We start from the raw sequence: 16,714 nt of genomic DNA, 5'->3' as shown, positions 1-16,714 counted from the left end.
GATTACTTATTTTGTATGAAGAGACCTTACAAGCGTTGCATTTCCATACGTTACGTGAAGGATTTGTGTTTTTGCTGCATTTCGCACATCTTCGAGAAATAGACCGTTCTGGTTGGTGCAAATTGCTTTTCGTCCGTAATTCGATCGAAATTTGGAACTCATGGCTTGTGGCGTTTTATGGAGACAGGCACTTGATAAGAACACCAATTACTGTTGAAAGTATGTCTGCAATTAGAATTTCAATTCGGCTTTGCTATTAATAGGATCCCTTTGTACACAGTTCTGTGGAAATCTTTTGTATTTAGTAATTCAAATTCTGGGTGATGTTTTTTTCGGAGTTATTTGTAAAGCAAAAAGGCATACGACGGCTTAGTCCAAAAAGTGGCGCAAAAGTCCGTTTAGGAACTAGGGCCTAGTGACTGAAAACTCTCAACCATTCCTGTGTGCGAGTACTGTTGTCAGGGATGGAAGGGACGTACAGTTTTAAGCCGAATCGGAACGGCAAATTTGAATTACTCTTGGAGAATTTGTCAATTCCTCGCAAGAGGCAGTACCCGTGAAAAGACTTTAGATGGCACAGGCAGGGATCGAACCCAAGACCTCTCGCATGACAGTTCAAGGCACTAACCATCATGCCATGGGTACTACTATTTATCCATATAGATCATACAATTATTATATTACATCACGGCGGCGCGGCGTCAGTACAAGTCACTTTAGTCATGTCCCCATTTCGTTCTCTACGACATACACCTCCTGCTTTTGTCGGGTCTAAATAGTTGGTTAGAATCGATCTTTTAGCTATCCATTTTATAGCTGATACGTTTGTATCGCTTACCCTATAATTGAACTGGCCTCATGTCTTTGAATTTCGGCAGAGGAGTAAAAGTTTTGATCAAAATTTCGTTTTAGAATGTCTAACATAAGCCTTACTTTATAGAGTTTGCCAAAACTAGCATTGCTTCTATTAGGCAATATAGAGTTGTCATTCAAATGTAAGTTCTTTAGAAACTAGCCAAAGCGATTGAGTGGCATAAACAGTGGTATATAGGGATATAGATAGTGTTAATCAGGCAGAAGACCAGTAATCCTTATAACTATGCATTTTTTTACCCATGACTAAAGGTATAAAACGCATTCCTTTCTGCGTTGCGTATAAATTTGTTTGAAATCAAATTAATTCAAGAAGACTATCTAACCAGAAAAAAAAACGAAAAAGCAGTATTCTTAACACCTGTTATATTATTGGTATACCTCTATCTCCACAAAATTCACTTGGTTTCACCATTTTGAAGTTTTGTTTCCACTGTGGTTCCACCATAATATTTTTTGAGCCTAAAAAACTTGAAGTTTTAAGACGACCTAATCTGCTATCGAAATTAGGCAATGGTTTTCCCCTTCCGAGGAAAAATTTTCAACAAACTTTCGTTGAAGGTTGATATGTATGTCATCAAGCACCAACGGAGAAAACAAAAACATATAAACTAAAATTTTACCGTTAGCTGAGGTGGCAATATATTTTAAATACCCGTGAATAGGTGGTTAGCAAACTAATCAACAGATCTGAAAGAGTTAGAGGTTTTAAAGTTAAATTAATATAATAGTTCAAGTTAGTCGATCACTAGTAACTTCGTATCTTCTATGAAACCACAGAAGGCCAGGTGCAGATCAAGGATCAATCCTAGACCTCTAGCACATCTCCTGGTTGGTAACGCTAATGACATTGTGGCGGTGATAACGGCAAGCGACACCAAAAACGCGGAAATAAAATTTAACCAGGTCATGAGGCTAACGTACTCAGGACCACGGGCTAATCCTAGCAACAGAGAAAACAGTGATAGTTGTCTTTACGAAGAAGAGGATTCTCACCCAAATGGACTTCCATGTCGGCACTGCAGTGATACGAAGCAGCATCGCCGTAAAATACTTGGGATTCAGGCTCGACACAAAACTAACCTTCTCGCAACAAATTAAGGCAACAGCAGAAAAAGCCTCGGAAAAAACCGCCTCACTCAGCAGACAGATGGACAACATAGGCGAACCAAGGCCAGTAAGCGCAAGCTGCTAATGTCTACGTTGCAGTCCATCCTCCTGTACGGAAGCGAAATCTGGCCAGAATCACTTAAACAAGAGAAGTACGAAAACAGATGGCGGCAGTACAAAGATTTGGAGTAGCCAGTTCATACCGAATGGTGTCGGATCCAACCGTCCTTGTAGTCGCAGGAGTGACTCCCATCGATCTCCTGGCGGGAGTATATGTACGACAAAGAAACAAAAATTGGAGTGGAAGCGTCATCCAATGAGGCAAGAAAGTTGGCGTTCTGAAACCAAAGGAAGATAGACAACGAGGCTAATTAAGAAAGTGGGCGAAAGGAATGACTGGAAACTATTAAATCACCCAGTTTCTAACCTACTTACTTACTTACTTAAGGTGGCGCTACAGTCCGGGGCGGACCTGGGCCTCAACCAACAAGCGTCTCCAGCCAGCTCGGTCCCTAGCTAGCTGTCTCCAGTTTCGCACGCCAAGTTGGTTGAGGTCCTCTCCCACCTGGGTGCGCCACCTGAGTCGCGGTCTTCCTCTACTGCGCCGTCCCTCGGGATTGGATTCGAAGACCTTCCGGGCTGGAGCGTTGATGTCCATCCGCTCTACATGACCTAGCCATCTAAGCCGTTGGACTTTGATTCTGCTAACTAGGTCAGTGTAGCTGTACAGCCCGTACAGCTCGTCGTTATATCTTCTCCTCCATTCTCCATCTATGCGTACGGGACCAAAAATCGCCCGAAGAATTTTTCTCTCGAAGCATCCTAAGACGCTCTCATCTTTCTTTGACAGGGTCCAGGCCTCAGCGCCATAAATGAGAACCGGGATGATGAGTGTCTTATAGATGGTGATTTTACATGCTCGAGAGAGGACTTTACTTCTCAATTGCCTTCTAAGTCCAAAGAAGCAGCGATTTGCAAGAGTTATTCTTCGTTTGATTTCAGCGCTGGTGTCGTTGTCTGCATTAATAGCGGTGCCTAGGTAGACAAAGTCCTTAACTACCTCAAAGTTATAGCTGTCCATGGTGACGTTTTGTCCAAGTCGTCGTCGTTCAGTGTCCTTTTTTGATGACAGCATATACTTGGTCTTGCCCTCATTGACCACTAAACCCATCTTCTTCGCTTCCTTCGCAATGCTCAAAAACGCTCCACTGACATCACGCTTTGATCTTCCAATTATGTCAGTATCATCTGCGTATCCGAGTAATTGGATGGACCTTTGGAAGATTGTGCCTCTAGTGTTTACGGTTGAGTTTTGCACAATTCTTTCCAGAACGATGTTGAAGAAGTCGCATGACAGTGCATCGCCTTATCTAAAACCTTTTTTGACATCAAATGCATCGGTAAGATCTTTTCCGACCTTGATAGAGCAGCGTGCATTCTCCATCGTCATTCTGCACAAACGGATAAGTTTGACAGGGATGCCAAAACTAGACATTGCTCGGTAGAGCTCTTCCCTATAGATGCTGTCATACGCGGCTTTAAAATCGATAAAGAGATGGTGGGTATCGATTTGAAGCTCCTGGGTTTTTTCCAAGATCTGCCGTAGTGTGAATATTTGGTCGATAGTGGACTTTCCTGGTCTGAAGCCACACTGATAAGGACCAATCAGGTTGTTGACGAATGGCTTCAGACGTTCACATAATACGGCAGAGAGGATCTTATACGCAATGTTAAGGAGACTGATGCCTCTGTAGTTGGCGCAGTTTAGAGGGTCTCCTTTCTTATGTATCGGGCACACTATGCTGAGATTCCACTCATCGGGCATGCTTTCTTCCGACCAAATTTTGCAGATGAGTTGGTGCATGCTCCCTACCAAGTCATCGCCTGCTGCTTTGAATAGTTCGGCGGTGATGCCGTCAGCTCCAGCAGCTTTGTTTGACTTAAGTTTAGATATAGCTATCTTCACTTCGTCAAGGTCGGGTAGGCGGAATTGTTGATCTGCGTCGCCGAGGTTGAGTGGTTCTATCTCCCTTACAGCGGAATTCGGTTCGTCATCGCCGTTATATAATTTGGAGAAGTGATCTTTCCATATTCTCAGCATCGACTGTGGTTCTACTACGATGTTCCCTTGATCGTCTTTACAGGCTTCGGTTCGTGGCTGGTACCCTTGGGAGGTTTTTTTTACCTTTTGGTAAAATTTACGAACCTCATTCCTGTTGTGACATCCCTCTATCTCCTCGATCGCACGCTTCTCATGCTCTCTTTTTTTCCGTCTAAGAAGCCGGTGTTCCTCTCTCCTCTTCTGCTCGTAGAGCTCGCGAGCAGCTCTAGTCCTTTTGTGCAGCGCCGTTTTGTATGCCTCTTGTTTCGCTGCGTGCGCTTGCCGGCATTCGTCGTCAAACCAGGGGTTTCGCTGTGGTGGCCGTGTGAAACCTAGCACTTCAGAGGCGGAATCTCTGATGGCTGCAAGGCAATGTTGCCACTGGTTTTCAATGCTTAATGCAGGAAGCATAGGACTCCTTAGGAGGTTACTAGAGACTCGATCGGAAAAGGACATGGCAGTCTCTTGCGATTGTAGCCGTCTAACGTCGAATCTTCTCACAGTACCTCCTTGTTTTGGCTTGGATCGGGATATCCGTAGCCGTACCTTGGCTACAACGAGGTAGTGGTCCGAGTCAATGTTGGCCTCTCGGAATGTTCGGATATCCTGGATACTGGAGAAGTGTCGTGCGTCGATCGCAATGTGGTCAATCTGGTTGACGGTTGATTGATCAGGAGATTTCCATGTCCCCTTGTGGATATTAAGATGCGTGAACTGCGTACTAGCTACCAGAACGTCTCGCCCCGCAGCGAAATCGACCAGCCTGAATCCGTTGTCGGAGGTGGTGTCGTGCAGGCTGTATCTCCCGATTATGCCACCAAAGATGTCTTCTCTTCCTAGCTTGGCATTAAAATCTCCTAAGACAATTTTAATGTCATAGCCAGGGCACTGCTCATATGTCTTGTCCAAGAGCTCGAAGAACATATCTTTGGTGTCTTCATCTTTCTCCTCTGTTGGGGCATGCGCGCATATTAGGCTTATGTTGGCGAATTTAGCCTTGATGCGGATTGTCGTGATGCGCTCGCTCACACTGTTGAAACTCAAGACTTTTTGCCTGAGCCTAGTTCCAACAACAAATCCACACCCAAATAGACGCTGTCTTTGTTCTCGGTAGCAGTCGCCGTAGTAGATATCGCAGTCTTTTAGTTTGCGTTTACCCGGTCCATCCCATCGCACTTCTTGGATGGCTGTAATATCTGCCTTGCAGCAGTTTAGGGCTTCCGCTAATTGTTCGGCTGCACGTGGTCTGTTAAGGGACCTAACATTCCACGTACATATCCGAAGTTCGTTGTCCTTATTTCGTTTGCGTGGGTTGTCAACAGTGAATCCGTCCGTATCCGAGGCTTGTTGTTGCTTCGAAACTATGATGTTTTTACGTGGCCAGGAAGTCACCCCGACGGCACAACCCCCAACCTGGAGGGCCAGATCCTTAGTATAACTCCAAGGAAGGGGAGCCGGATGAACCGCTCCTTATAGGCCTGGGCTCCGAATATGTCGAAGAAGCCCTATAAGGTGTTCACTAAGTAGTTCGACCTTACTGGAACTGTAGACGCCACCGTTGATTCCATCTCGAGAATTCGTCCGCTGCCGCCTGGATAAGGAGAGGTGCCTTAGGGAAAACACCTCTCCCCCCCTCTCTCGTTTGCTGCCCCCAACAACTTTCCACTGGGGTTGGAACCCAATCTCCAGTTGAGGTACTAGGCACCCGATGTTCACCGCGGGGAGGTGAGAGTAGGAGTTGATAGACAGAGGTGGGTTTTGAGAAAAACCTGTGGACGCTTGTGTCCTCTTGAATGCACATGTCTACCATTTGAACCCAGTTTCTAACCGGACATGAATATTTCAATGCCTTTCTCCATAAGATAGGCAAAATAAATAGCGCAACATGTCAGTATGGAGACTCGCAAGAACGAGGCGCAAACCATACCTTGCTGGCATGCATCAGATGGGATAAAGCCGATAAAGCCTACACAGAAATACTGGAGTCATCACCCAGAAACATAAAAGAGAAGAAGAAAATTATATGGAAACAGTTGAACCTGTAAGATGAACCCGTAAGGGAAGCATGAGAACCCCTTGAAGTAATACAAAAAGCAATGCCGAGGGGGTTAGGTCAGAAACCAAAAGGGTTGGAGATGTCTTGGTTGGTATGCACAACACGAGCCCACCAACCGCCTTATGGTGCATAAAGTATTTCTCCTGTTTCTATCCCTAAAGGCAACAATGATCCAGATTTTAATTGAACAATCATTTTCAGTGATAAGGCTCATTTGGAGAACTGTTTGGAGATCAGAATATCCAAGAAAAATTTTTGAAAAGTCTCTAAATTCTCAACATGTCGCAATTTGGTTCGGTTTTTGTTTTGGCCAATTAAAAAATGGGGAAATGTTTCGGTGAATGGATGACTCTACCGAGCTTTGATTAATAACTGTGAATGGCTAGAATTGTATACTGACGTCTACAACGTTTGAACAATTCACACATAAGCAACGAAACAATAGTTTCCTGAACGTAATGGAACTGGAGGCACTGATCACAATTGGATAACGAGATCTCATGATTTAACACCTCGTAAAAGACAAGAATTATGCCAATGTTCAATAATTTATTAAAAACTTTAAAAAAGAAATTCATGAAGTTATTGAGAACCTTCAGCAGCAAGTCTACAAATTAGTCATACAAAATTTCATGGAAAGGAAATTTTACTGAAAAATTCAAAACACATTTTTTATTAAATATTCTAAGTAATAGAGAAATAAAGCTCTAGGTTTAACCTTTGACTTTATGCGTTTAATAAAACTTAACAGTAAAGCAACCCATTTCAAATGTCATTTGGTCCAACATATCAAAGTAACCTTCATCAGATGGCTGCTATCCATCATGTTCCATACACAAGAACATTAACCCCATCATCCTTAAATATGGTCAACTTTCCATTTACCTAAAATTTTACCTCATTAAATTATTAAATATTATTACAATTTGAACTTATCCAAACTTATTCGTACGTCAAATAGAATAGGTTCTCTAAATCTCATAAAAAGTACAAATACAACGCATATAACAGGAAATATAACATTGATGGATCATCTGTAGCTCCTAATAAGCCTTCAAGCTATCATATATTTTGCCATATAAGTGTGTGTGTATAAGAGCCCAAATATTGTTTGACCCATTTGGACATATTAATCAGAAAACAAGAAATCCCATATCGAAATGATTGATGATGAAAATGTCCTTTTCACACAACAATTCAATAGTTATCCCTATCCGTAAATTCATACGTCATACCATATATCAAAACCACAATTTCTCTATTGACGATGACGACAACTTAGATAGACAGACAGACAAAAAGTACTCCATGGGATGAACGTGTCGACTTAATTGGATTAATCAACATTAAAGAGGGATAATAACAATCTTTCCATGTTCTAATCCATCGTATTAATCAAAATGTGTCAATTATTTAACTTAACATCGACGAAATCAATATACTCGTATCTGCTACTATTCAAAACAGCCACGACATCAGAGAGCGTCATCATTGCTGCTAGTGCTAGATAACCGCAACCCTAATGAGAACAGAGCAGAACTAAAGTGAACAGAACAAAAAACGTCATACCTAGAACCCTTATACTCCTACTCTTACTATCCCTATGACATCATTTTCATAACTTCAAAAACTTCTACATGCACAGAGGCAAACACAATAAGGAGCACACAACAGCAGCGTCTCGTGAGCAATTTTGCATCCAAGTCTTATCGTTGAGAGTAAATCCTGTGAAATCAACCAACGACGACGACGACAGCGGCGATGAAGTCCTGAAGTTGTCCTACATTTCAAGCGAATTATTCTAACCAATACATTGATAGTTTTAAAAAAAAATAGAAAAACAAAAACAAAGAAACACCCACCCTTACTATCTCGATTTTTCTTTTTTTGAAACCAAAATCATTAGAAATAGCGTATTTCCCGCGTCACAAATTCTATTCAAGAAGCTTTCTTATCAAATGCACGGTTTACTATAAGCTTTTTGAACCATGGCTTCATGGGAACATGGTGACCATTTGCCCTTTTTTCTTTTGCTTTAGGTCAGTGTGTCTATAAAGGCATTCAAATAAACATAATTTGTCTTAAGTGGAAGCCGTAGCCTTTGTTTGAAAATTGAAGAGTTGAAGCCATTCAAAAAGTTATTTGGTTTTCAAACATATTTCACTTTTTCGGAGCAATGCTTTAGTCTATAAAGCCACTATAGTGAGAAAAATCAGATTGTGTTGGGTTTTATGGCAAATAGCATTGGTCAATAAGCTTTTAAAATGACAATATCGAAAACGGTCTTTTCAATGGTTATAGATATCATTTTCATCGGCCCAAAAACGGAAATTCGGTTGGACTTTTTTTGGGGAAAAATTCTGTCACACATTATTTTATTAAAACTATGTTCAACTCAAAAGGGACACAAATTTCCGGTTTCTAAAAATTTAGTATTGGTGCCCCATTCTTATAAATCTTAGATTGGTGTTCTTTAATCATTCTAAATAAATGGTCTATCTTATTTCCAAATCGGACCAGTAGTTCCTGCGATAAACGCGTTCAAACAAACAAACAAACAAATAAACAAACAAACAAACAAGCAAACTCTTGAGCTTTATAATATTAGAATAAATAAAGGTTTGATAATAAATACAAAATAAATAAGGTAGCGCAACAGTCGGTTGAGAACTAGGGTCTAGTGACTTATATCTCTTAACCATTGCTGTGGGAGTAATGTTGTCAAGGATGGGGGGAGCTACAGTTTTAAGCCGAATCCGAACTACTAATTTGAAAAAGCACTTTTGATAATTTTTCATTCCTCGCAAGAGGCGATACCCCTGAAAAAACTCAAGATGGCGCGGCAGGGATCGAACCGAAGACCTCTGGCATGACAGTACTTCGCACTACCCATCATAAAACGGGTAAAAATGCTTATAGTGAGAATAAATTCCCGTTTTCAAAACATTAACGCGTTTAAACAAACAAACAAACAAGCAAACTCATAAGCTTTATAATATTATAGAATAAATAAGGGTTTGCAATTTTGTTTTTAAATAAATTGAAAAAAGTTCAAAATTGATCCCTGCGGCTGGCTTGAATAAATTTCAGCCACGGGGATCAATATTGAACACTTTTTGCAGTATGGGACCACTTTAATATTTTCTTCTAAGGTATCAATTGATTATTGTCTCAAGAATATCTTCGTAAACTACTACTACTACTCAGAAATCTAGTCTAACGGTGTTAAATCACTCGATCTTGGATGCCACGCCACAGGTTTGCGACGCGAAATAATGCGCACAGCAAAAGCTTTTAGTGGAGTTTTAAACAAAAACGAATGCTTTGATATTGAAAATTTTTTTATTTTGACATTTTACTCAAGTTTGCCATGTTGATTTTATTAAAGTCGGAGTATTTTTCAAGTTTATAAATCTCAAAAAGATATTTACATTAAATAAATTTACCATTTTTAATGTGGGCAAAACTTTGCTAATATAATTTTTGGGATTCTATTTTTTCATAGTTCACAAAGAAAAAGAAGTAAAAGCTCATTTCTCTCTCCCAGATTCTTTAAGTTCTATTTTTATTTCTGTCTTTTTAAGTCAACCTTTGAGAAAAAATTTCAAAAATCTTAGAAGTAAAAATTAGTTATGAAAGTAATAGTTGAGTTTTGTTAAGCCCATTAAAACAAGGCAGTTCTGAAAAGGAGATGGGAATACAGTGTCATATCTGCTAATTTTTTGTGTCAAACAAATCCAGTTAAAGAAAGAGCTCCAAAGAGAACCGTTTGGCAGTACGAGAAAGCCAACTGGGACGGTCTCAATAATTTCTTCAGGAACTTTTACAATGTCCCAAAGGCAGTAAGAATTTTTGGTCATTTTGTAAAAAACATGAGAAATTCTTCCTCTTCCACGTTTCCTAGCTTGTTGTCAATGACACTCCTTTAATTAGCTCTATTGATAAAGCAAACTTATTTGCAAGGCAGTTCGCCGAAAATTTCACCTTACCAGATAGTGTCATAACCCAGTTCTTGAACGCGTAAATGAAATGATGAATCCCCAAAAAAAGGCGGTTCTCTTTCTCCCACAAATTACCGACCAATAGCACTAAAGTCCCTTCTCTTAAGATCATGGAAACGCTGATTAATTATCAGCTTAAGAAATATCTTGAGGAACGAAAGCTTCTTAATCGCCGGCAATACGGCTTTCGTAGCAATAGGTCCACTGGTGATCTCATGGTACATCTCACCGAACAGTGGAATAGATCTTTACATCGTTTTGGAGAAAGTAAGATTATTACACTTGATATTTTAAAGGCATTTGATAAAGTCTGCCATCTTGCTCTCTTATCGAAAATGCGTGCTTTCGGTATCGACGAATCTCTTCTTCGTTGGATTAGAAATTTTCTTTCGAACTGTTCAATACAAGTTGTTTTGGACGGATTCAAGTCTGAAACTCATAAAATAAACGCTGGTGTGCCCCAGGACTCCGTTTTGTCTCCCACCCTCTTCCTCATTTTTATAAATGATCTCCTGTCTGCTACTTCTAATCCAATACATTGTTTCGCTGACGATAGCACTCGTAGCTTTTCATATTCGTTTCCAGACTCACAACCCTCCTCTTCGCATGTGAAACTGCAACGGCAAAGTACAATATGGAATACAAAATCGTGTGGAAGTTAATGCTTCAAAAATGCAACGTTGCTTCGTTAAAGCGAGATAAACCCTCTTTGCAACTATCTATGAGTGGCACTTGCATCAATGAAACGGAAAATGTCCACATCCTCGGAATGTGCATCAGCAACCACCTTTTGTGGAACGATCACATACGCGATGTTGCCAAAAATGCAGCAAGATGTCTAAGTTTTTTGAGACGTTGCAAGAAATTTTTCTCTACGTCTGATCTGGCTACAATTAACAAAACCTATATACGTCCGAAACTTGAATATAACTCTCATTTCTGGGCTGGTGCCCTAGTAACTTAATTAAGCCTCTTGGACAGTATTCAATATTCAAAGAAGAGCTCTTAAAAAGATTGGTGACATTAACATCATCAACTCGTTTACATCACTCGAACATCTTGCCTCACCCTTTTTTACCGTTATTTTACGGGCTATGCTTTAGTAAAATAGCCAGTTGCTTTCCTCCCCTTAAACAATTTAAACGTAATACCCGCGCTTCTTGGAATGCCATCAGTTCACCCTTGAGCCCAAATTCGGCCGTACTATGAAGTACAGAGATTCTTTTTTAGCCGTACTACGCGAATGTGGAACGCCTTGCCACGCTCTATCTTTCCCTGTCATTGCAATGTTCAGAAATTTAAAACCAATGTACACCGACACCTCCTATCCAACCATTCCCTCTTTTCCTAATGCTCACACTGTGTCTGTGTCATATTAAAGGTATAAAAAACCCTTTAAGTGTTTGCTAACTATAAAAAAAATAAGATACTGGTACACATTTGTATATAGGTCTTAATATAAAAAAATGCACGATTGGACCTCACAAACATGCTCCTGTAGCAAAAGAGTTTGTTTAAAAATAGTACTTATAATTTAAAATTTAAAAATATACATACCTAAAAGATAAATACATTCAAAAATTTAAATGTCATTTGTTTCAAAAAACAACCTTAATTATTTTTTCTGAAGATCGTTAGAGCGGTTTTTAAATAATTTTTGTATATATGTATGTATATCTTAACTTTTTCAATTTTAATTTAAGAATATTTTAAGCATAAACTTATTTAAAACATGTACATTTTGCATTTGATTTTTATAAACAAGATTTGACCACTTTTTTAGATATCGAATTTAAAAAAAAAATGATACTTTTAGAAATCCGAAAACACAAAAACAAAAAAATGAAGTTTTCGATCACCAAATATTATTACGATAATAAAAGAGATAGTGCACAAAAAATGATAGAAATTGGTACATTAGTTCTTAAAAAATAAATAAAATAGGTGGTGCAGCAGTCCTTTGAGAACTAGGGCCTAGTGACTTACAACTCTCAAACTTTCCTGTGTGTGAGAATTGTTGCCAGGGTTCTTTAAAAAACTTAAAAACAAAAGAAGGGTTCTTTAGTTTTCTTTTGGAGAAATACAAACATATTCTTGAAGAAAAAAAAAATAAAGAAAATTCAATAAAAATCTATTTGACCGTTTTTGAGACAACTCGTTTTCAATAAAAAGTCTCCAGTGAAAGTCTATACGAAGGCCTATGCTTGAAAAATACAAATTTATTTTTTTCTATATAGTAATGGTAGCAAAGACAATTAATGTGACTATTTATTATATCCTTTTTCAACATAACAGAGAGGTATCTTTTTCTGACATAAAGCGATCTTCTTCTGAAATAAAGCGTTTGCCTACCAAAGAGCAAACATCTAACATTATATGCAAGAGTAACATGTTGCAGTTAAGTTTAAATACAATATCTTGTGAAACGTCCTTGTATTCTTTCAAGCCACAATGATAGCAAAGTAAAAATCCTAAATCTTTCTTCTTATTTTGTTTTTCTCATATAGTGTAGTAAAATACTATTGATGTAATTTTCCCTGAGCACTACAAATTTGACATTTCATTACATTAAAGAAAAGGAGATATACCGTGATACTTTACACAAATATTGTAGTCACTAATGGCAATCGATTTGATAATTGGGGAAAAAAAATAAAGAATGAAGGACCAATGTGGTTTCCCTGTGGGACCTTCAAGGTTACTTTTATGCAGTTTTATGCTAAACTATCTGTTTTAACGAATTGGGTTCGATTAATGAGACAAGAAATTATTAAAAATATGGAATGGAAACCATGCTTGGACAATTTATGCAACAATATTTCATGGTGTGAAGGTTGACAACAGGATCGCAAAAAACAATTAAATTTGTAGCTAAAGATCTTAAAAAAATTCATGCTGAAAATCAGATACGAGTTGTTTTGTTAGAAAATTATATTATGATATCACATACAATTTTTTCAAATATTTTTGGAATAAAAGATAACTAACATATTGGACGATAAGTCAATATTTTTTGCTTTACACCGGACTGGAAAAGCGGATATATGAACAATGTTCACCTATCATCTTAAAACTAACCTATTCTTAGAGACTTAACGAAAATAAGACATAAAAGTAATGCAAACACATTGTTTGAATATATTGGGATAGATGCTATCTGCACAAAGAATATCTGAAACTTCTAATTGAATGCTTCCTTAATCTACTTCCTTGGATGAAAACCAATCTTAAACAGATTAAAAAAAAAGGTTGGGATGCAGCCCACACTGATAACTTCCCATCCCATTCGTCGATTTGTCTTGTTTAAAAGCTTGTAGGTTTTCGTGTTCTGTTAAAAAAGTAGTCAATTTCATTATTTTAAATTTTTTTTTAATATTTTTAATTTTTGAAAAGCTATTTGAATCGAAAGTAAATTTTTACAAAGTTTAAGTATTGTTTTTTTTAGGTTTTTATTTCTTGTAAAAAAACTGTCAATTAGTTTTTTCTCAAAATGTTACTGAATATTGACAACAATATTTTTAAAAGACAAAAAAAGCTTAAAGCTGATATGTCAAAGCTTTATAAAAATAAATTTGAGTCGAAAATCAATTTTTAAAAACTTTTAATAATTTTTTTGTTTAGTTTTTATTTTTTGTAAAAAAAACTGTCCATTCGATTTTTCTCACAATTTGTACGAAAGTTCCTATAAGATTAAATAGTTTTGAAGCCAGTATCTCGAGTTTTTGAAAAGATATTTGTGTCGAAATTCAATTTTTACCAACTTTGAGTTATATTTTGTAGGTTCTTATTTTTTATTAAAAAAACCGTTCATTCGAATTTCTTGTCCTAATATTAAAAACGTTATTCTTCGTTGCACAAAATTGTTTTGGAGTTTAATTTGTTTGTAAAATTTTCGAGGTGACGATTTTTTTCTTCATTTTTTTTTGATTTATAATAAAAAGTTAATTGGATTTTTTTTTTCAAAAATATACTCGTTTGGTATCACGTTACAATTTATAATATTAAATTTAATTCAAGTCACAAGCATCACTGATTCGTGGGATATTTAGGGTTAACAAAAATTGTCAACCTTTTTTAAACTGCAAACATTTTATTCTTGTAATGGGTACGCTGGTACGTATGTACGTCCGTACGTTAGCGACGCTTTTTTCGTCGTTCATAGCTCAAAAAATTTTGGTTAACCCTAAATATCTTACGAACCAAAAAGCTAGACTTTCAATTAAATTTTATATAATATATTGTAACGTGATATCAAAGAAGTATATTTTTTGAAAAAAATCCATTTAAAGTTTTTTTTTATAAATCAAAAAAACTGAAAAAAAAATTTGTAACCTTCAAAATTTTACGACTAAAATATGATCATCTCCAAAACAATTTTGTGCAACGAAGAATAATGTTTTTGACATCTGATAAAATTTTGAGAAAAATCGAATTGACAGTTTTTTTTTATAAAAAATAAAAAAATTGAAAAAAACATTACTCAAAGTTGGTAAAAATTGAATATCGATTGAAATATCTTTTCAAAAACTTAAAATTTAGACTTCAAACTTATTTTATTTTATAAGAAATATTGTTTTCAACATTCTGGAAAATGTTGAGAAAAATCGAATTGACAGTTTTTTTTTTTTTTAAATAAAAATCTAACAAAAAAATTAATAAAAGTTGGTAAAAATTGATTTTCGACTCAAATATCTTTTCAAAACTTTGACATATTGGCTTTAATTTACTTTTTCCTTTCAAAAAATAAAAAAACATTCAGTAAAATTTTGAAAAAAATCTAATTGACAGTTTTTGTACAAACAATTAAAAACCGAAAAAAAAAACAATACTAAAACTTGGTAATTACTTTCGACTCAAATAGCTTTTCAAAAATTAAAAATATTGGCTTCAAACTTATTTTTTTTTTCACAGAAAATATTGTTTTCGATATTCAGTAATTTTCATATAAAAATCCAACAGTCCGTTTTTTCATACAAAAATAAAATCTACAAACAATAGTACGCAAATTTGGTAAAAATTGATACGATTACATATAGACAAACTTTAAAGTTATCAGTGTGGATCGCATCCCAGCCTCTTTTTAAAAATGTTTTCCAAAGTTCTAATAATCATATCGTTTTTATCCCTTAAAATCCTCAATCTTGTCATGTGTTTCTGTATCGAACGCTTTAAAATATGTCCAACATAAAATGGGTTTTCTTTTTTAGCTATTGGAGATCTTTTCTTTTCCACATTATTAGTGTTTTTGTAATACCATCAAACGGGATTCAGGTTATTTCTGCCACATCTCTAAGTTTATCCAGTAATAATTTTAACAACTGATTTATTATAACCTCCTTTGTCTTACCACTGGCACTTTTTATATTCAATATCTTTAAAAAGTTCAAGTTAAAGAAAGTATCTACCAAAGTTACTTTAAGAACCCAAATATGGTCACTCTTTAATACATTGTTGGTGGGCATATATGAAATGCGTACCAAATGCGCAAAATCAGGACACGAATATTTTATCCTGTGAAACAAGTGTTTTTTTGTTGTGTTGTTGAAGGAACCAAGAACGAACAAACGTTTTTCCTGATGATGATGTGCACTCTTGTGAAATGAAAATATTTAGTTCCTTTAGGACGAGTGCCCGTAGTAGACGCTTTATTTTAGAAGATATTATTAACTTCGGGATTTTCAACTCAATTCCTTAAAATTTACATTTTGTCAAGACTCTAAGCAAACAAATAGCTTATACCTTTATTTTTGTGACATGGTATATAGTTAGTTTAAAAGTCGAAATAAAAATATATACGAGTATCTATACAATTAAATATAAACAAAATATATTTACAACAACGAATTTTATATTTTCCCATTTAAGTCTATAGAATTAATACGCTAGAAGTTATTTTGTTTATGGAAAATATATTTTTTCGAAATATAGCGTGCGATGCATTACTATCTTAACTTATATCAATCGTTCGTGTGCTTTAATAAATTATTAATCGGTTAATAAAGAGTTTCACGGAAAAAGAGTTTTCATGAAATATAAAAAAACATAAAATTTTACATGAGTGGTTTTTGTGTCCTTACAAATTGTATCCTTAGAGTCGCATAGAGTAAGGGATAAAATATTTATTTCTTAAGTGCTTCTTAACTAGCTGCAAGTGACATTCACATTCGTATTCAAGAAGGAAGGAAGGAAGAAAATTACTAGCTCAATATTGCTAAAGGCATAGTATTGCCATAAAATACGACTGATAACAGAGAGAACGGGTGAAGGACACGGACACGGACGAGGACACGGACACGGACACAAACACGGAAACGGAAACAGAATAGAAAAAAAGGCAAATCATTCGTGACCCAGTAGAAGGAAAAGTAAACGTTTTTGTTCCTGTGCTATCCATTTCTGTCTTCGACTTCGACTTCTGAGCGCTCGAACACAAAAAAGAGAAGAAAAACAGCCTAATCAAAAATGCCTGACGAACGAAGTGTAATTGTAGACACTTCGAAAGGTAGGTTCAACTTATTTGTGGGGGTAGTTATGTGAATGTTATGTGTGTAGGTAATGGTGATGCTTAAAAGG

General features: G+C 36.6%; 1 protein-coding gene across 7 annotated transcripts in view; it reads left to right on the top strand.

Moving 5' to 3' along the window:
* LOC129944275 (band 7 protein AGAP004871) overlaps positions 1 to 16,714 on the top strand; it is a 165,995-nt gene that overhangs the window by 35,339 nt on the left and 113,942 nt on the right. Inside the window, exon 1 of one of the 7 annotated variants that reach the window (XM_056053607.1) lies at positions 15,946 to 16,643. The exons of 4 other annotated variants lie outside the window; for them this stretch is intronic. In XM_056053607.1, the coding sequence (XP_055909582.1) occupies positions 16,604 to 16,643 (40 nt within the window). In that variant the 5' untranslated portion in view covers positions 15,946 to 16,603. Of the gene's footprint in view, positions 1 to 15,945; positions 16,644 to 16,714 lie in introns of those variants that run through there. 2 more of the 7 variants (XM_056053608.1, XM_056053609.1) reach the window with 2 other exon arrangements.

Source organism: Eupeodes corollae, chromosome 2, assembly GCF_945859685.1.
Source record: "Eupeodes corollae chromosome 2, idEupCoro1.1, whole genome shotgun sequence".
Lineage (NCBI taxonomy): Eukaryota > Metazoa > Arthropoda > Insecta > Diptera > Syrphidae > Eupeodes > Eupeodes corollae.
This window is presented reverse-complemented; position numbering and strand designations above follow the sequence as displayed.